The sequence below is a fragment of the Trichechus manatus genome, unplaced genomic scaffold, assembly GCF_000243295.1.
Source record: "Trichechus manatus latirostris isolate Lorelei unplaced genomic scaffold, TriManLat1.0 scaffold00077, whole genome shotgun sequence".
NCBI lineage: Eukaryota > Metazoa > Chordata > Mammalia > Sirenia > Trichechidae > Trichechus > Trichechus manatus.
Window position 1 is genome coordinate 12,557,768 of NW_004444013.1, and position 20,578 is coordinate 12,578,345.

General features: G+C 51.3%; 1 protein-coding gene across 2 annotated transcripts in view; it reads left to right on the forward strand.

Moving 5' to 3' along the window:
- FBXL18 (F-box and leucine rich repeat protein 18) overlaps positions 1-20,578 on the forward strand; it is a 43,015-nt gene that overhangs the window by 11,427 nt on the left and 11,010 nt on the right. Inside the window, exons 3-4 of one of the 2 annotated variants that reach the window (XM_004380833.3) lie at positions 2,537-4,080; positions 11,482-11,700. In XM_004380833.3, coding sequence (XP_004380890.1) covers positions 2,537-4,080; positions 11,482-11,700 — 1,763 coding nt within the window. Of the gene's footprint in view, positions 1-2,536; positions 4,081-11,481; positions 11,716-20,578 lie in introns of those variants that run through there. The other variant, XM_023735260.1, reaches the window with a different exon arrangement.

Below are 20,578 nucleotides of genomic sequence, written 5' to 3' on the forward strand. Positions count from 1 at the left end.
GAAGCCATCATGGATTGCCTCTTTATGTGATTTGATATTGACTTGTCTCCGAGCCATCAGTAAGTTATTAGGTTTATTTATTTTATGTTTGCCTGCTGTGTCCTAGCTTCTTGTTTTGTGTTGTTTTGATATGCCCAAATAGGCTGCTCGTATGAGCTATTTTGATTATTGGCACGTTTAAAGCTCTAATGTCCTGTCACCAGGTGGTTAGATCTGTTAACTAGATATGTGAGCTCAGAAGTCTGCCCACTCCTCCCGTATGGATTCAGCTCAGGTGCCCAGGCAGATAGCCACCAAGTGTGTGGTGCAGGCTCTCACTTACAGTCCTAGACAGGCATGGGTGATTGGTGTAGGCACAGGCATCTGGCTGCAGCAGGGAGACATACTCTGAGCAAGGCAGGGGGCTGACAGCCGCCCCTGAGTATCCAGGAGGAAGGCATGTCCGTGTTCCCTAGAGCATGTAGGTGGGTGGTTTTCGCAGCCGGACTATGAGCACCTAATATTGTTGGCTGTAAGGACTGAGGGGCACCTCTTATTCCTGGGCCCCTATCGCAGATGGCTATGTGGCGTGGGTGGAGCCGCCAGTCCTCAGGCCTGATGTGGGTAGGTGAAGACCCTGCTTAATGGGCAGAGCAGTGTCAAATGTCAAGAACCTGCCACTTCACAGCTGAAACAGTTTAAGTTAGAGTTCCCGTATATACCCTGTTGTACTGCAGTAATGAGGGCCTAGGCTGTTGAATTGGGCCCACACAAGTCTCTGCAGGGGGAGAGGCACTCAAAGTCTATGGACCCTTATGCCTGTGCCTAGGCAATGGAGCTGTGCATACCCTGGGTTCTTGGCTTAGGAGAGCCGGCAGTTTATTTTCTCCCCATTTATTAATTCGTTCACTCTCCAAGGCTGGGAGAATGGCTCCGGGTACGGGAGGGATCCTACTTCCGGCCCAGGGCACTTGGCAATTGCTGAAGCTGGTCCGAGACCCAGTGCAGAGCAGGGAGTGGGGAGGTAAATGGGAGAGAGGTTTTTCTCTAAGCGGGGTGTTTTTGATCCACACGGTAGGCCGTATGCAGGTACTTATCTTTTGTCGATCCTGGGCTGCTTCTCACTGGTTCTGGGTGGCCGTGTGGACTTTCTGGTGCTGGGTCTCTCCTGGTGTGGAAAACGCGCCTCCCGTGCACCGCTGCTTACCTGCCTTACTGCCTACCCCTGAGCTGCTCAGGCCTGAAGGGCTTAGGTTCTCACCGGGTCAGGTCTGGCAACTCCTTGCTGCTTCCGAACTGTCTCCCTCTCCCCCTGCCACTCAGTCTGGTTCCTCAACTCTGCCTTTGATGTTCAGGGCTCCCAGATTGCCGTATATAATCAATTCACTTGTTTTTTCTGGTCTTTGTTGTAAGAGGGTCCACCGGAAGAGTCTGACTACTCTGCCATTTTGGCCCCGCCTCCGTGATGCATGAGTTTTCATTGGCTGATTTTTGGAAGTAGATCGCCAGGCCTTTCTTCCTAGTGTGTCTTGTCTGGAATCTCCGCTGAAGCCTGGTCAGCATTATTGCAACACACAAGCCATCACTGACAGATGAGTAGTGGCTGTGCATGAGGTACATTGGCTGAGAATCAAACCTGGGTCTCCTGCATGGAAGGCGAGAATTTAAACTGAACCGTTACTGCCCCCAGTGGTTCTCACTGGCTGTGAAGTGGTGTCTTTTAAGAAGACCTCAGGGGATATTTTTAGTTTAAGGTTTAAAATCTCGGTGTGTTTTTAAGGAACATTACATGATGGGAAAATGCATATGACGTGAAGGGAGGCAGCAGCCACGGCTCATGTGCTAGGGTCTGACTCACAGTTTGTTCCATGGATTAGAAGGACTTGAGGAGCCTCATCCAGACAGGACCCGTGGTCCGGCTGACTCCTCTGTGCTCTCAGGGCAGGAGGGTTTGTAGCTCGGTTCCTCGTTCTGGGCACTCATGATTGTTGGCTCCAGGTAAGTTTGTGGGAAGGTTATATCTTAGCATCCTAGGACTGCTGTAACAAAATACCACAAACTGTTCTGTTTGTGTAAGAACAGAAGTTCATTGTTTCTCAGCTCTGGAGGCTGGGAGTCTGAGGTCCATGCCTCTCTCCCAGCATCTGGTGGCCCCAGGTGTTCTTTGGCTTGCAAATGCAGGTTGACATGGTGGTCTTCTGCTGTGTGTGTCTCTCTGTCTCTTCTCTTTATAAGGACACCACTCAGATTAGATAAAGACTCATCCTACTCGTTAACTCAACCTCTCGTTAACTGATAACTTCTTTGAAGGCCCTCGTTCCAAACCAGGTCACGTTCATAAGCACTGGGCTTAGGATTTACTTCAGCATCTCTTTCTGGGGGACAGAATTCAACCCATAACAGAAGAGGAAGGAGGAAGCCAGCTTTCCTAAGTGTCCCAGCCACCCAGGGTCCCTTATGGCTCCCTGACTGTCATCGGGGGGTTGGTGAGCCCTCAAGGGGTGACAGAAACCCCTGGGTGCCTTCAGCCCTTTTCTCCCTCCCCTCCACCCTGCAGGCCAGTGAGGACAAAGTGAAGCAGCTGGTGAAGGCCATCGGCCGTGAGATCCAGCAGCTGAACATGGCTGGCTGCTACTGGTTGTCGGGCGCCACCGTTGAACATGTGGCGTGCTGCCGCAACCTGGTGAAGGTGAATTTCTCGGGCTGCCACCTGACCTCCCTGCGCCTCTCCAAGGTGCTCTCGGCATTGCAGCACCTGCGCTCGCTGGCCATCGACGTGAGCCCTGGCTTTGACGCCGGCCAGCTGAGCAGCGAGTGCAAGGCCACGCTGAGCCGCGTTCAGGAGCTGCGGCAGACACTCTTCACACCCTCCTACGGCGTGGTGCCCTGCTGCACCAGCCTCCAGAAGCTGCTGCTCTACTTTGAGATCCTGGACCGTACGCGTGAGGGTGCCATCCTCTCGGGCCAGCTCATGGTGGGCCAGAGTAACGTGCCTCACTACCAGAACCTGCGGGTCTTTTATGCCCGCCTGGCGCCCGGCTACATCAACCAGGAGGTGGTGCGCCTCTACCTGGCCGTGCTTAGTGACCGCACGCCTGAGAACCTGCATGCCTTCCTCATCTCTGTGCCCGGCAGCTTCGCCGAGAGTGGGGCCACCAAGAACCTGCTAGACTCGATGGCCCGCAACGCCTGTCTGGACGCCCTGCAGCTACCCAAGTCCTGGCTGAACGGCTCAGCACTGCTGCAGCACATGCGCTTCAACAACCCCTTCTACTTCAGCTTCAGCCGCTGCTCCCTGTCTGGCGGCCACCTGATCCAGCGGGTCATCAACGGGGGCCGGGACCTGCGCAGCCTGGCCAGCCTGAACCTCAGCGGCTGTGTCCACTGCCTCTCACCAGACACCCTCTTCCGTAAGGCAGAGGACGAGATTGACAGCAGCATCCTGGAGACGCTGGTGGGCGCCTGCTGTAACCTTCGGCACCTGAACCTTTCGGCTGCTCACCACCACAGTGCTGAGGGCCTGGGCAGGCACCTCTGCCAGCTGCTGGCCCGCCTGCGTCACCTGCGCTCCCTGGCCCTGCCCGTCTGCGCTGTCGCTGACTCGGCGCCCCGGGCCGACCGCGCACCCGCACCGCCCGCTATGCATGCCGTGCCGCGGGGCTTCGGCAAGAAGGTGCGCATCGGCGTGCCATCTGGGCCCAGCCCCTTCGCAGGGCAGCCAGTACCCCAGCCTGCCTCTGTGTTCTGGTCGCTTCTGCGGAGCGTGCCTTTCCTGGAGCGCCTGGAGCTCATTGGCTCCAACTTCTCCTCTGCCATGCCCCGCAACGAGCCTGCCATCCGGAACTCCCTCCCGCCCTGCAGTCGGGCACAGAGTGTCGGCGACGCAGAGGTGGCCGCGATTGGCCAGCTGGCCTTCCTGCGGCACCTGACGCTAGCCCAGCTGCCCAGCATCCTGACGGGCTCCGGGCTGGTCAGCATTGGCCTGCAGTGCCAGCAGCTGCAGTCGCTCTCGCTGGCCAACCTGGGCATGATGGGGAAGGTGGTCTACATGTCTGCCCTCTCGGACATGCTGAAGCACTGCAGGCGCCTCAAGGACCTCAGGTGAGGGGGCTGGCGGAGGGGACGTGAGGAGCCCAGTATCTCACTTGGTGCTTTGAATGGCCACCATACACCTGCCTGGTGGTGGGCGCCCTGGCCACCAGGTAGACATGCTGTAGGCCTGTCCTCCAGCTCAGAGTCTGGGGTGGGGGCCTGACAAAGGGGTGTGTTGGTGACAGGACTCGGGAGTGGGATGGGGAAAAGCACATGAGGCCAAGGGGAGGCAGGAACCCATCAGAGCCACAGGGAGGGTTTGCAGGAGGTGTCGATACCTGAGCTTCACATTGTCGTCTTTATTAACCGTGCTTATCTGGGTGATTCTCTGTATGACATTGCTGTTGATATGTTGATGTTAGCTGCTGTCGCTGGCCCATGACTCATGGCACAACTTTGCACAGCAGAATGAAATGCTGCCTAGTCCTGTGCCATCCCCCTGAATGGTTGCAGATTAGACTGTTGTGATCCCTAGGGTTTTCACTGACCGATTTTTGGAAGTAGATTACCAGGCCTTTCTTCCTAGTCTCTCTTAGTCTGGAAGCCCCACTGAAACCTGTTCAGCGTCATAGCAATGCACAAGCCTCCACTGACAGGCAAGTGGTGGCTGTGCATGAGGTACACTGGCTGGGAATCAAACCCGGGTCTCCTGCATGGAAGGGGAGAGTTCTACCATTGTACCACTGCTGATTGCCTCATGCTGTTGACACTACTCCTATTTAACCCTGGTAGTCCTTGGAGGTGGGTGCCCTTGTTCATATACAGCAGAGCTGCGAAGTGGGGGAGCCTGGATTTGACCCTGCGGCTTTCTGACCCAACTTTGCATTTCTTGTAGGGTGAGTAGGAGGTAGCCAGGGGGCTGGGCCCACGGCATTTGCATAAACCCCAGGGGCTTGAAAATGGGCCATGTGCTCAGAAAGCCTAATGGTTCAGTGTGGTGAGACATGATTCAATGAGGGGACATAGGGAGGTGAGGTGGGGGTTGGGGAGATGGGTAGGAGGGACAGACAGGACTGTAGCCTGGAGAGGGGGCAAGCCAGATTTCCAGATTGGAAGAGCCTCTGATGTCAGTGTGAACCAGAGGAGTGGGATGGAACTATGGAGAGAACGGCTGGGAAGGGGCTGGGAACTGTTGTGGGGCGACTGCTCCTGGGGAGCACGGCAGGGCCGACCTGAGAAAAGAGGGAGGTGGGACCTGGCCTCAGGAACCTGACCCCAGCTGCTGTTGGGCCCATGCCATTCCCTGAGCCCCATGTGGGACGGATTCCTACTAGAATGTTCATCCCCATCCCCATGGTCGGAAATTGGTGGGCAGAGCTGGGTTAGAGCCCAGACCCTGAGACAGGAGTGGCCCTGGATCTTTAAGGGGTGACAGGAGGCCTGTGGAGCTGGATGGCGCCTTGAAGGGAAGAAGGAAGTCACCCTGGCTGCTGCGTTGGGAATTGATGGGGGCAAGGGCGAATGAAGCAAGCCCACGAGCTAGGAGGCCATGCGAATCATTCAGGTGAAAGTGACAGGCGGCGGCAGTGGGGGTGACAGGAAACGGCCAGGTTCTGTCTTTAATCCAGAACATTTGCTGACTGATCAGATGTGTGGGGTGAGAGAGAGAGAGAGTCAGGATGGTCCCTCAGATTTTGGCCAGAACAGTTGGACTGACAGGGTTGCCGCAGCCACGACTGTGGTGGAGGGTGCACTTGGAGTGTGAGGGGCCCGTCATCCTGGGTGGTTGCTCCTCCAATCTGCGGTACATGGGTCTAGAGTTCAGGACATGTGCCAGGTCAGGCCCGAGAGGGCGCAGTGGTCCTCTGCTTGTGGATGGTTGTGGGCCGTGGAGCTCAATGAGATGGAAGGTCAGGCTGTGGCTGGCTCCAGTAGAGACTGGCCAGGACGAGGCAAAGGATCAGCCGGGAGACAGACAGGAGCTCCCGGCGAGGGGAGGCCGACCAAGCTGCCGTGTTCCAGAAGCCGAGTGCGGAGACACTGGCAGCTGTGGTTGTGCAACTGCACATGTGAGCTCTCGGCTGTCTGCTGGGTGCTCACCACATGTTCACACGTGCTGACCCCTTAATACTGCCAGCAGCCCACACATCTAGGAATGATTGTCCCTGCTTTGCAGATGAGGAAAGTAAGGCACGGAGGGGTAGTGAGCTTGCCCAGGTTACCTGCTGCTCTGACTGCAGCGGGGAGGGTTTCCTACCTGGGCCGTGGAACATCAGATGAGGTAACACCCTGCGTGACCCCTGCGGCCTGGATGGGATCCTGTGCCTGAGTGTCCATGTGGGGAGCCAGGCCACACACGAAGGGTCGCTTTTTACATTTTAAAAAAAATTTTATTCTTGATGAAAATGTGTACATCAAAGCATGCCCCTATTCAACAGTTTCTTCCTGTATTGTTCATTGACATTGGTTACATTTTTTATACTACATTAATGTTCTTGTTATTTCTGCTCTAGTTATTTCACCCCATTTTAGACGCATGCCCCCGCAACTTCTCATCTATACTTTACAGTTACTGTTGCCCCTTTGGTCTCATATAATTTTTTTTAAAAACCCAGTACTTAAAGGGTGACATTCTTTACTGAGCTAAACCGTTTTTGGTTTAAAGATGACTTCAGGGGATAATTTTGTTTCAAGGCTTGAGGAGTATCTCAGGACAAAAGTCTTGCAGGGTTTCTCCAGCCCCAGTGAGTCCAGTAGTCTTGATTCCTTGGGAATTTGAAGTTCTATTCCATGTTCTTTCCCGTTCTGTCAGGATTTGTCTATTGTGTCCATGCAGTGTGGCTTTTGAGGCTGGTGCGGCCTGGGCCACACATGGGGTTTTGTAGGCCAGCCTGGGAACTCGACCAGTTCCTGTGCCCAGCGGCTGGCCGCTCATCACGCCTGTTCCAAGCCAGGATGGCCTGTATAGAACTACCAGGGCTGAGACACAGCCAGATGGTCCCGTTCCTCTGGGTTCCCACGTCTGCTGCCAGCGGAGCCCGGGGATGGGAGTGAAAGGAGCAGGTGGCGCCCCTCGCTGTGGCATTCTGGCCCAGGAGAGGCGGCCTACCAGCTGCTGGGGCTACTGCGCTTCTTAGTGGAGCCTTCCCGAGTGGTAGCTGGGGAGCCTAGGCCGGCCACGCCCTGCGCAGCCACTCCTCCGGGGCTCAGCTTCCATGGATCGAAGCCCCATGCCAGCCTGTTCTTGGCCGGCAGCTGCTTCCACTCTGCTCCGCTCCGCCCCACCAAGGCAGCTCCCATGGGGAGAGGATACAGTGTGGGAACAAGGCGTTCTAGCTTGGTGGCACCTAGGCAGCAAGAAGATTACAAGCTGTGCAGACACTGGCCCTTTCTCTCTGAAGACTTGGTTTAAGCCTTGCCTTATAGTGGAGGAGGCAGCAAAAGTTACCCTGAGTAACTCTGGGCCACTTGGGATCCAGAACCAGGGCAGTGACTGTGGGTGGAAGCTGGAGGGAACCATTTCAGAGCCAAACGCTTGCGTGGCTTGAGGGCCAGGCACACTGAGAATCTGGGTGCTGGGCAAGCAGGATGAGGGGCGGGCCACCAGGGAGGCCCCTCATCTCAATCCTGTGGGCCCTCCTGCGTGCACAAAGCCAGGCAAGACCCCAGCGCTCTCTTGGTGGCGGATGTCAACCAGCACCTTGCTGGTGGGAGCTTGAGGGAACGCTGGTAGCGAGAAGGGTCAAGCCCCCCAGGTCAGGCTCATTACCATGGCTGTCCTGTTCCGTGTCCCAGCACTGGGCCTAGTTCTGCCTTTGTGGGGGCACGCCAGGCCCTACTTGCCCTTTGGGAGCTGGGAGAAGGTCCAACTGTGCTGGCTCCCTTCTGATCACGCCATTTGGGTTTTGGTGGGGATGGGGCACATGGGGTCCATGATGGAGCCACACAGTGCTCTGGGCTGCCCAGCTCAGGTTCACAGGCCTCATCCTTCAGGGTAGAAAAATCTTGAAGTGACTGTCTAATTAGAAAAAAAAAAAATCTATGTACATAGATGCACAGAAATATGCACACACACGTACACGCATACACACCACACACTCACTGGTTGCTTGGTGTGTAATCCTGAGGACGCCAGTGGGAGTGTTGCAGTAACGCAGACCTGTACTGCCACCTAGTGGCCTGACGCGAGAGCAGGCCTGCCATCCTCGCCTACCATTCTCGTGTTTTCTGCTGTTTTGGGAGGGCCCTGTTGCTCAGCAGCCACAGATCCAGGTGATTCAGTACCCCAAGCACCCTCCCAACTCCCACTCTTGTCTGCAACGGGATGCTTGCTTAGGATTTTTTTTTTTTAAATAACTTTTTAAATGATGTTTTTATATAAAGCTCATTGATTTTTTTTTTTTAATTTCATTTTTGGTGAGAATACATACTGCAGAACCCACTCCCATTGCACAGTTTCTAGACATAATGATCAGTGGCGCTGGTTCCGTTCTTCATGTCGTGTCAACATTCTCGTTATTTCTGTTCTAGTTGTTTCACTCCCACTGGCTTTATCTCTCTGCCCCCCAACCTTCGCATCTATGCTTTGAAATAGCTGTTGACCCTTTGGTCTTACATAATTTTTAAACATAATACTCTTTTTAATGTTTATTCTTTAGGCTAAAATGTTACTTAGTTTAAAGGTCTTTTTAAAAGATAGAAACAAAAGTGTGTTCAGACATTTTCATGTGAGAAATGAGCTGCTCAAAATTCAGCTCAGTAGTAGGAACGCCACTGTTTTGCTCCCTGGGCTTGGCCTGACTCAGGCAGTTATCTTGTCCTTGGCCGGGGTGAAGTAGAACATCACACAGCCCCTTGTCCTCTTTGGTTGGGGGGGTATGCTCTCTGCTAGTCTATCTGAATTCTTCCCTTCGTTTTTTGAAAGATGAAACTCATTCGGTGGAATTTCTCTGTCTTCGCTTTCTCCTTGTGTCTTTGTATCCTCTTTTTTGTTCATTTATTTTTTATTAAGTTTTTATTTTGATGGAAGTATTCACAGTCAAAAATATACAATTTCAGTGACATAGATTATATTATTCAAGATGAGCTAGCATTCTCTTATTTTTTTCCATATTATTCTATCACCACTATCTTAAAGTCACTGCCCCGTAAGCTTCCCATTCAACCTTTCGAGTTGCCATTGTCAGTTTGATCTTACATAGCTCAAAGCAGTCATACTTTACTAATCTATTTTTTGGTTCAAAGAAGACTTCAAGAGATAGTCTTGGTTTAAGGTTTAATTTTTCTTTATTTTTATTGTGCTTTAAGTGAAAATTTACAATTCAAGCCAGTTTCTCATACAAAAATTGATACACACATTGTTATGTGACCCTAGCTGCTCTCCCTATACTGTGACTGCACACTTCTCTTTTCACCCCAGGTTTCCCTTGTCCAGTCAACCAGCTCCTGACCCTCTCTCTGCCTTCTCATCTCGCCTCTTAACAGAGCCGCCCATCTAGAGAAGCACACTCTTCGTGAGCATCATTCTATGTCCCATAGTCCAGTCTAATCTTTGTCTGAAGAGCTGGCCTCAGTTTTGGGGCTAACAGAGAGTCTGAGGGCCATGTCTTCCAGGGTCCCTCCAGGTCTCAGTCAAACCATTAAGTCTGGCCTTTTTACTAGAATTTGAATTCTGTACCTGACTTTTCTCCTGCTCTGTCAGGGACTCTATTGTGTTCCCTGTCAGGGCAGTCACTGGTGGTAGCAGGGCACCATTTGGTTCTTCTGGTCTCAGGCTGATAGAGTCTCTGGTTTATGTGGCACTTTCTGTCTCTTGGGATAATATTTTCCTTGTGTCTTTGGTGTTCTTCATTCTCCTTTGCTCCAGGTGGGTTGGGACCAATTGATGCATCTCAGATGACCACTTGCTAGCTTTTAAGACCCTGGACGCCACTCACCATCAGGTTTAAATTTTAAAGATTATCTCAGGATAATAGTTCAGGGGTTTTTCCAGCCTCAGTGACTCCAGAAAGTCTGGATTCCATGAGAATTTAAAATTGTATTCTGCATTTTCCTCACTTTTGATCAGGCTTCTTCTGTAGACTCTTTTATCAATCTTCTCCTCTTCTTAAAGGACACCATTCATATTAGATTAGGGCCCACCCTACTCTGTATGACCTCATCTTCATTTAATTATACCTGAAAAAGACCATTTTCCCAAACAAGGTCGTCTTCACAGGTACAGGGGTTAGGACTTGAGCATGTCTTTTTGGGTGACACGGTTCAACCCATAACAGCCCCCTTCCCTATCATGGTTCTCGGCCCGTCCTTCCGTGTTCCCTTCATACTACCATTGTGCTCTGGCAGTCCACGGGGTCCCTTCTCTTTCTCTCCCGGCCCTCTCTGCACGTCCCCTCTGTGTGCGTCCCCTGACTCTCAGCCTAGATGAGCTTGCACACTTGCAGCCAGCACCTTCCACAGCACTGGCGTCATCTCTGGCTTCCGGTACGGTGTTTCCAGCTGGCAGCTGCACTGCTCTTTAGATTTTCCTCAGCAGTTCAGACAGCATGTTCCCCCCATCATCATTGCACTCTCAAAACCTGCTGTCTCTCTGGGTGAACCAACTCCCATGGAAGGATCTGGAATGCTGTCATCTACTCTGCTTTCCCAAATCCTGCCGCTTCCTTGGGTTTGCACCCTCTTCATCCCACTTCATAGCCGTGGTCTCAGTGCAGACGCTTGGCACCTCCTTCCCGCCTGTCATGAGGGCGCCTGCCTGCTTGCCGCCGTGCGCTCTTGCCTCTTCCTGTCCATCTTTCCAGAACCTGACCTGGACGGAAATCTCTGGTCCTTCATTGCTATCTGTAGGCTGAAGTCTTAACCCCTTAGCCTGGCCCACTCGCCTGAGCTCACCGCTCTGGCCTTGAGTCTGTCCAGTGCCGTCCCCACCTTTCTGTTCTGGCTGAAGTAGCCCAGGCTCCCTGGATCAGGTTCCCCACCCCCCAGTCTCCCCAGACTCCCTGCCCCCCTGGGGTGCCCATTCCTTCCAGGCAGAGCGGTGCTGGGTGTATCTGCCCCCTGTTGCGTGTGCTCCCCAAGGGCAGGGATGACACCTAAGTTTGTGTTCCCGTCCCCCTGTGCAGCACAGCAGTATTTGAGAAGGGCTGGGGGTGCAGAGCCTCCGGCAGGCGGGCACACTGAGTAGGTGGCGGGACAGGAACAAGCCAGTGACCCTTAGCTGGGTCTGTAGACAGGGGCTGGTTGGCTGCTTCATGCCCACAGCGTCTTCCCCAGGTCAGGATCTCCAGGGGGGCCCCTGGGCTCTGAGTGCCCACCCAGCGCTTGTGGGGAGGGAGTGGTAGTGCCGGCAGACATGCAAGTGGCCAGGTAGCCTCGCTCGTAGTGGGCCCGTCCATAGGTCTGTCCATCTGTCCTGCAGTGGCTGGGCAGCCCCTCCTTGTGGCCTCTCATGCTGCCCCCTCTCTCCTGCAGGCTCGAGCAGCCCTACTTCAGTGCCAACGCGCAGTTCTTCCAGGCGCTGAGCCAGTGCTCCTGCCTACAGCGCCTCTGTCTGGTCTCGCGCAGCGGCACGCTTCAGCCTGACGCCGTGGTGGCCTTCATGGGCCGCTGCCTGCACGTTGTCGTGTGCCACATGTTCACCGGGGAGTCCCTCGCCACCTGCAAGAGCCTGCAGCAGTCCCTGCTCCGGAGGTGAGTGGGGGCAGGGTGGGGCCTCCTCGGGGGCACTGTCTAAACGTCGGCCTAGGGGGGATCAGGGGTGGTGTTCTTCGGGCCTCATTGACTGCCCAGAAATCGTGTGGCCGAGATTAAAAAAAAAAAATAGCTCTTTTGATGGAGTAAGAACAAGCGGTTGGATTTCGCTGTACAGGAGCACCTCATTGACCTGGGCCTTCTCTCTGCCACACGGCTAATTTTCTAGATAGTTGAAGCCCGCCCTTCAAGTGCAAGAATATTCTGTACTTGTCCACATTTGGACATAAATGCTTCTCTGTGTGTAAAACATATACCTGTGAAATCTCTCTTTTTTTCTATCTTTATTTTGAAATAATTTTAGACTTAGAAAAGATGCAAAAAGAAATAATACCGAGCTCCCAAATACCCTTAACCCAGCTTCCCATGATGTTAACATTGTGTGTTAACCACAGTACAGTTACCAAAATAAGGAGATTAATAACAAAGCATACTACTAACCCATCCACCGCCCTTCGAATTTCATCAGTTTTCCCACTACCACCCCTTTTCTGTTCCAGGATCCGGTTCAGGATTTAGTTGTCATGTCTCCCTAGCCTTCTGCAGTCTGTGACAGGTCTTCAGTCTTTCCTTGTCTTTCACAGCCTTGACACTTTTGAAGAATACTGGCCAGTTATTTTGTACAGCACCCCTCAGTTAAGTGTACCTGGTGTTTTCTCATGATTAGATTGAGGTTGTGCATTTTTGTGAAGAGGATCTCAGTGCATCATGTCAGGAGGTACGTGACATTGTTGGGTCTTATCACTGGAGAGGTTGACCTTGACTGCTTGTTTTGGGCGGTGGATGTCAGGTTTTTCCACAGTAAAGTTGCTTTTTTTTCCTTTCTAATTTATAAATATCCTATGGGGAGAGATACTTTGAGACTTTGCAAATATTCTGTTTCTCATCACATTTTCACCTACTAATGCTAGTATCCACCCAACGTTCTTGCCTGCAACAGTTGTTACTGTGGTATTGGCCAAGTGGTGATTTTTTGTTTCCTTCACTCCTGCATTTGTTAGTTGGAGTCTGCTGTGAGAAGGACCTGTTCTTTCTCCCGCTGATTTATTCATTCAGTTATTTACGTGTATCAGTATGAACTTGTGGATATTTATTTTATTAAGTGGGTTATAGTCCAGTACGACCTACTTGCCGTCCTTCCTTTCCTTCACTATTCTTATTAATTTTCGTTATGCTGAATTTTATATAACAAAATGTTTGCCATTTTAACCGTTTTTACATCTGCATTAGTAACCATCACCACTATCCATTTTCAAATTGTTTCATTACCTTTCACAGAAACTCAGTGCCCCTCAAGCAGTACCTTCTCATTTCCCCTCCCACCTGTCGTTGGTGACTACTAGTTATCATTACTTATTTTTTTTGACCTTTAATATCCATTGGTTATTATTTATTTTGATGCTCAAATTATTCCAGATTGGACCACTGGGTGTTTTTTCAGGTTGCATCTTGTGCTCTTTTAACATAACCCCCTTTTTTTTTTTTTTTTTTGCACTTTCTTACATTCTGGCACCACAAGATGCTCATCTTGTATTTTTCCTGCCCCAACCCTGGAATCAACTGTTACTACAAGGTGCCCTGGTTCTTTTTATTAAAGAATGGTATTTAGAAACCCAGATCTGGGTGCTGGGTGTGCTCATTGCTCCTGGGGTGTCACTGCTTCTAGGCCTTTCCAGTGGACAGAGCTTGGACATACATCTATGTAGATCAATACAGGCAGACACATCTGTATTTTTGTATCTATCTACGTATCTTTATACTAAGAGCAGTGAGTTCATACTGATACCTCTGATTCCAGTCCAACACTATAGTCTTTCCTCTTTGTAGCCTTCCCTCATTCCTTCCCTAACAGTGAGGAATCTCGCTCTCAGCATCCGTGATATATTATTTGTTCAGTCCTAGTGTGCACATAAAGCAGTTTCAGAATTGTTAACCTATAACCCCGTAAGAAACAAATATACTAATTAGGGTACAATACTTATGTACAGCCTTTTTGTTTTTAGCCTCATGATATCCGGTCACAATACTGTTTGTCAAAGTTACTTAGGATCATTTTTTTCTTCCCTACCCCTTTAGGGTGGTTATGATGTTTGTTTGTAATACGGTTAAGTTGATTTGTTACTGTTTAGTATTCCATGTTGCATTGGCCCCATATCTCTGTTGATTTTATTTGTTTTTGGTATGTAAAGCCTTACTATAGTTCTAAGAGTCAGAGCTATAGAAAAGGGCAGTTGGACAAATGTCACCCCCACTCTTCCTACCCTGTCCTTATTCCCCTTTTCTTTTTTCCCACCCGCATTGATAACCAGCCTTTCTGTATTTCTTCTGCACAGATGAGCAGATACATGTGTATCTTCTTATGTCCCCTTCCCTTTTACGTGCACTTTATTTTTTCACTTAATAATATAGCTTGGAAGTCACTCCTTAACAATTCACAGAGCCGTGACTCAGTCTTTTTACAGCTCTGCATTGTCTTTGAAATTGATTTTAAGAAGCTTAAAAAATACAAAAATAAAGGAACATTCTGTGTTGGTTGACCTGCGGCCCCCTGACCCCCTGAACCTACCTGCATGAGTTTGCTTTTGAAATCTGTGACATACACAGATCCAGAGGGAACGGCACTACCTTCGTTTCTTAGTGCTGCTGTAACACAAACACCACAAGTGGGGTGGTCTTAAAGAGCAGAAATTTATTTCTCACAGTTCTGGAATCTAGAACTTGAATCAGCGCATAAGCTGTGTTAATTCCTTCCTCATCGGTAGTCCTGGGTGTTCCTTGGCCTGTAGCAATCCTTGTATGATGACTGTCTTCCCCTGTGTCCGTTCTGCTCTTTTTATAACTCAGAAGTGATTAGATTTAGAACCCATCCCCATTGGATGACCTGGTTAACATAACAAAGAAAACCCCATTTCGAAACAGGATCATATTTACAGGTAGTGGGGCCAGGATTTCAGTACATATTTTGAGGGGACACAATTCAATGCATAACTTCTGGGCCTTCCAGCTTACCACTACAGAAATCGGGGAGGTGATGGGGAGTGATCCCTTTAGTCCCAGAAATTGAATTCTCAAAATAATTGTTTGCATTTACTTATTGTTAGATTACTCACCTCTGTCTTAAAAGCCAGTTGTTTTTGAGGTGACTCTGACTCATGGCGACCCCATGTGTGTCAGAGTAGATCTGTATTTCATGGAGTTTCCAATGGCTGAGTTTTCACAGTTTGTTTGTAACATACACACGACTCGTGGTTCTCATTCGAGGTTGTTTTGAGGTCGGTAGACCTTGTGCCCTCGGAGCTGGTTCATCCCTTTAGGTGCTGGGCATAGTCACACATCAGATGAGTTCACCACGTTGTGTTTCTGTCCTGTTAATGGGTGTTCTGGGTGTTTCCAGTCTTCCTCTGTCCCAGCCTGCGCTGCAGCGAGTATCCTCATGTGGATTTCCCCATGCCTGGGTATTCTCAGAAGGTGCATTACTGTGGCGCTTGGAGAAATTGCCAAACTGCTCTCCAAAGTGATTCTACCAAGCTCTGCCCCATGCGGGTGTGAGAGTTGTTCTTTCCCCATCTCCTTGCCAGCCCGGATACTGTCAAGCTTTCAGTTTTTTCCCAGTCATGGGGGGAAACGTTCTTACATTGTTCGTGCTTGTGTTTTGTCTCTTCCTAATGCATGTCATTTTATGTGTTTATTGGTTGTTCACAGTAAGTAAATTCTCACCCTCCATGTGGGAGACCTGGGTTCCATTCCCAGCCATTGCTCCTCGTGCACAGCCACCACCCGTCTGTTAGTGGAGTCTTGTGTGTTATTATGGTGCTGAACAGGATTCAGTGGACCTTCCAGACTAAGATGGACTAGGAAAAAAAGACTGGCAATCTACTTCTGAAATCCAGCCAGAGAAAACCCTGTGGATCGCAACAGTCCAATCCATATCCAATCATGGGAATGACGCAGGACCAGACGATGCTTCGTTCCCTTGTACCTGGCTTGCCGTGAGCCAGGACAACAACAACTTTGGCAGTTCACAGTTCCTCTTTTGTGATTGTCTTTTCAGGTCCCTCGTGGACTTTTCTGTTGGGTTTCTTTAGAGCGGGAGAAGGGGAAGGCGTGGAACCAGCTGTGTGCTTTGCTGAGGCCTCAGTTGATGTCTTGGCTGTGGGCTCCGTGCCGACTGTGAGACTCTACTGGGGGTCTTGGACTCAGTGGGCCCAGGTGGTTAGGTTTCCAGAGGATTCTTTTCTCCTCATTTTTCCTCCCTGCTCTGCTCGCTCTTGTTTCATGAGCTTAATAACAACGCCCCCCCATACACCCAAAGCACCCTTTTAAATTTGCCTTTTGTCCTTTATCCTGGTGTTCGAAGCCAATGATCAAAGTTTGTTGGTTTGTGTGCAAAATACAAGTCATACAAAGTGAGGGCAATGGGGCATCTTGCCAGTGACTACGATTCTTGAACTTTATCGCTTGCAAGTGAAGAAAGTTCAAAGACTTCCTATAACTGCAGACTGTGCCTGTGTGTTAACTAAACTACAGTTGCCAGATAGCTTTGGTCAGGTCGGTATCTACGTTCATCCCGCAGGAAACGGTGACTTCACTTTTGTCTGCGATTTGTAGGAAAGCGTTAAATTCGGAGTGCTCATGGGGGTTCAGGGTAGCAGACTGCTGATTCCATGACTTATCTCACCTGTGCGTGCCTGTGCAGTGCAGCAAAGATTCTTCGGGTCTGAGGTCGACGGTGTGAATGCAGCAAGCATGAAAGCAGAAACCTGCCGCTTCTGGGCCTTCCAACTTACCATTCCAGAAGTCGGGGAGGTGGGGGTTGGGGGTGACCCCTTTAGTCCCAGAAATTGAAGACTCAAAATAATTGATTGCGTTTGTTATCAGATTACTCAACCTCTGTCTTATTGTTGTTAGCTGCTGTTGAGTGGGCTCTGACTCATGGCGACCTTGTATATAACAGACTTTAAGACGTTGCCCGGTCCTGCACCACCTTCACAATCACTGGTGTGCTCAAGGCCATTGTTGCAGCCACTGTATTTTGAGTGCCTTCCAGGCTAGGGGGCTCACCTTCCAGCACTATATTGGGCAGTGTTCTGTTGTGATCCACAGGGTTTTCATTGGCTGATTTTCGGAAGTAGATTGCCAGTCATTTCTCCCTAGTCTGTCTTAGTCTGGAAGCTCTGCTGAAACCTGTCCACCATGGGTGACCCTGCCGGTATTTGAAATACTGATGGCATAGCTTCCAGCATCATAGCAACATGCAAGCCACCACAGTATGGCAAACTGACAGGTGGGTGGTGGCTACAGACTCTAAAATGCTTAGCAGAGTGGGCTTTAGGATTGACAGTAGCTAATTTGAGAGCTGGAGGGGAAAGTGGTGTAGCTGCTCTGGCCCAGCACCCATCTGCCTCCACCCGTGCCCTTCTGCCTCTGCTCACACTCTGCCTGGCTGCCCTACCAGAAGGGCAGATGACGACACCCCTATGCCTGCTCTGCTCTTCCAGCTGCTGGATCCTCCGTCAGTTTGCAGTAGTCTCCACTTATACGGCTCCAGCTTTGGGGAGGCGGTGACCAGGGAGCCCTGGGCTGACACCTCCCTAGTGGCGGTGTTCTGTTAGAGGGGCCTGGACTGGGACCGCCAGCTCCCTCCTGCCGCCATCCAACACTCGGGTGCTCCCAGACCAGCCTGTGCTGGCCCTTGACGTTGCCCAGCCCTGAGGGGCTTCTCCTGTAGAGGTGAGGTCGTATGTGCGCCTGTGTGTGCCTTTGTGTGCCGGTGTGTGTGCATGTGTATGTCTGTGTGTGCACACGGGCCTTCTCTAAAGAGAACACCTGTGACTGCTAAGTGGTTTGGAAGAGCCACGTGTGCCTCGAGGGTTCCCTCGGAGGCAGCACCCAGTGACCCTCAGAATCCTTGTGAACACAGTGCTCCAGGTCACTTGATTGGACTTGCACTGGATGCCAGTCCCTGCTCTAGGTGTTTCTTTTTTCTAAGTTTTTCCCCATACAAAAATTTATACATACATCATTATGTGACCCTAATTGCTCTCCCTGTACTGTGACAGCACACTCCTCCTTTCCACCCCTGATTCCCCATGTCCATTCAACCAGCTCCTGACCCTCTCTGCCTTCTCATCTTACCTCCAGACAGAAGCTGCCCGTTTAGTCTCTTGTATCTACTTGAGCTAAGAGGCACACTCCTCATGAGTATCACTTTAAGTCCCACAGTCCAGTCCAATCCCTGTCTGAAGAGTTGGCCTTGGAAATTGTTTTAGTTCTCTAGGTGTTTCTTGCTCCCACTCTGTTCACATCGCTTCCTGCTGGCAGCTCCCTGCCCTGGCCTCCTCCATGGGTGTGGGATCTCCTCCTTTGACCCCCAAGAGGGCACGCCATGTCCCTACTTGGGGGACTTGGCACTTCCTCCTCAATAAATTATTTACATCCTCCTTTAGAAGCTTGGAGTCCCTGGGTGGTGCAAACAGTTAACATGCTCAGCTGCTAACTGAAAACTTGGAGGTTTCAGTCCACCCAGGGGCCTGGTGATCTTTTTTCCAAAAAGTCAGCCACTGGTAACCTTATAGAGCACAGTTCTACTCAGACACACGGGGGGTCACCATGAGTCAGAGTCGACTGGACAGCAACTGGTTAAACTGGTTTAGATGCTTCTGGTTTTATGGGCTGGCACGCAGCAACTCTTCTTTCCCTTTGCATTTTTGTACCCTCCCCCAAGCCCAAACCTGGCCCATCTGGACTCCCTGCCCGCCTCCAACCCACACCCCCTGGGCTGGTCCTGGGGTGATGCCTGCAGGGGGGCCATTGACAGCTTAGGCTGGGTGCCTGGTATTTGAGGACAGGCCCAGGCTAGCCTTGGTTAAGTGGATTTCCTGGGTGTATGTTGTACTTGTCCCCTGTCCCCAGCTGTGTCGCAGCACCTGCGCTTGCCTGGGCTCATGGCAGGACGCCACCGCCCCTCAAGTGCTTGCTGCCCATGGGGACCCCTACAGTGAGTCCACCAAGGTCTGCAGGTGACAGTGGCTCTGTCTTGTAGGGGCTGGTGGTGGGGGTCCGCCCGGGTCTGCTGAAAGCCTTTCTTGTCCGGCCATGCTGCCAGCGGCAGGGCTAGGACACAGTCCCAGAGACAGGCGCATGAGGCCACCTTGCACATGTCCATGTGGAGACCAGCCTGGTGTCTTCACAGCCCCGCCCCTCTCGGCTTGCCCGCACGCAAGTCGTCTCGCTGCCCCCCCCGGAGATCTTGGGCTATACCACACAGCTGGCAGGACCTGCTCTGGGTGGCTCGGCCTCAGAGGCCTCAGGCTGGTGAAGGAGCATAGTGGGCCCTCCTCCCGCCTTCAGGACTTGCCCCTCGGCATGGCTCCCCCAAGGCCTTCGCTGCTGCCTCAGAACCTAACAGAGCTGAGCCGACCCGGGCTCAGGCGCTTGCTGCATCTCTGCAGGGCCCCCAGTAGGTGGCACTGTGGCTTATGTCACCGGTCCTCCCTTCTTCTCACCTCCCCTCCATGCCTGGTTTCACCAGACTAGTGAGAATAACGTAGAAGGAGAGAGCCGGCATCTGTTGTCACTTGTCTGGTACTTTTCTTTTTCCTCACCCCTCCGTCCCCCACCCATTGGGAGCTCAGGGAATTGCCGAGTGGAGTGGGAGGACGGACCTGGCCCAGGGCTGTCCGGCGGGCCTGCGTGCTGTGGTGCTGAGGCTCCCTGCATTCCCTGGCTCTGCCGGGGGCCAGTGCTGCAGTCTTGCCCCATGGTCCGCTCCTTCTCACGCTCACCTGTCCCACAGGCATCATCTGCCTTAGGTGGCGTCCTCAGCTGCTGCTTTTTCCTGTGGCTGTGCCCTGAGTGGGCTTGGTGGGGACCTGCAGTGCTAGCCCCAGCAGGCCCTGGGTTTGGATCCTAGCTCTGCCACCCAGGAAGGGCTGGCTAGGCAGGCTGCCTCGGTTTCCTCAATTGTAAGGCAAATTTGAGACCTGCCCTGGGAGGTAGTCATAACATTGGAGATGATGAGGATACAACACTGAGGACAGAATCTTTTGTTTCAATTCCTTTTTTAATAGAATTTGGTTTTTGGAGGAGTTTTAGGTTTACAGGACAATTGTGCAGAAAGTACAGAGACTTCCTGTGTACCCTCCCCTGCACACACTGTTAACGTTTCTCATTAATATTGTTAACGTTCCTGTGGTACATTTGTTACAATTGATGAACCAGTATCGATACATTATTATTAACTAAGGTCCATGGTTTATGTTGTTGTTGGGTGCCTGTGATAGATTCAGACTCATGGCAACTCCCCCTGCTCCCCACCACCCCGTGACAGAGTAGACCTGCCCCATAGGGTTTTCTAGACTATAATTTTTTTTTTTAATTGTTATAGTTTAAGTGATAGTTTACAATTCAAGTTAGTCTCTCATACAAAAGTTTATACATACATTGTTACATGACCCTAATTGCTCTCCCTATACTGTGACAGCACACTCCTCCTTTCCACTCCTGATTTCGTGTGTCCATTCAACCAGCTCCTAACCATCTGCCTTCTCATCTCACCTCCAGACAGAAGCTGCCCATTTAGTCTCATGTATCTACTTGAGCTAAGAAGTACACTCTTCACTAGTATCATTTTATGTCCCACAGTCCAGTCCAACCTTTGTTTGAAGAGTTGGCCTCGGGAGTTGTTTTAGTTCTGGGTTGACAGAGAATCTGGGGGCCATGTCTTCTGGGCTTCCTCCAGTCTCAGTCAGACCATTAAGTCTGGTCTTTTTACTAGAATTTGAGTTCTGCATCCCACCCTTCCCCTGCTCCATCAGGG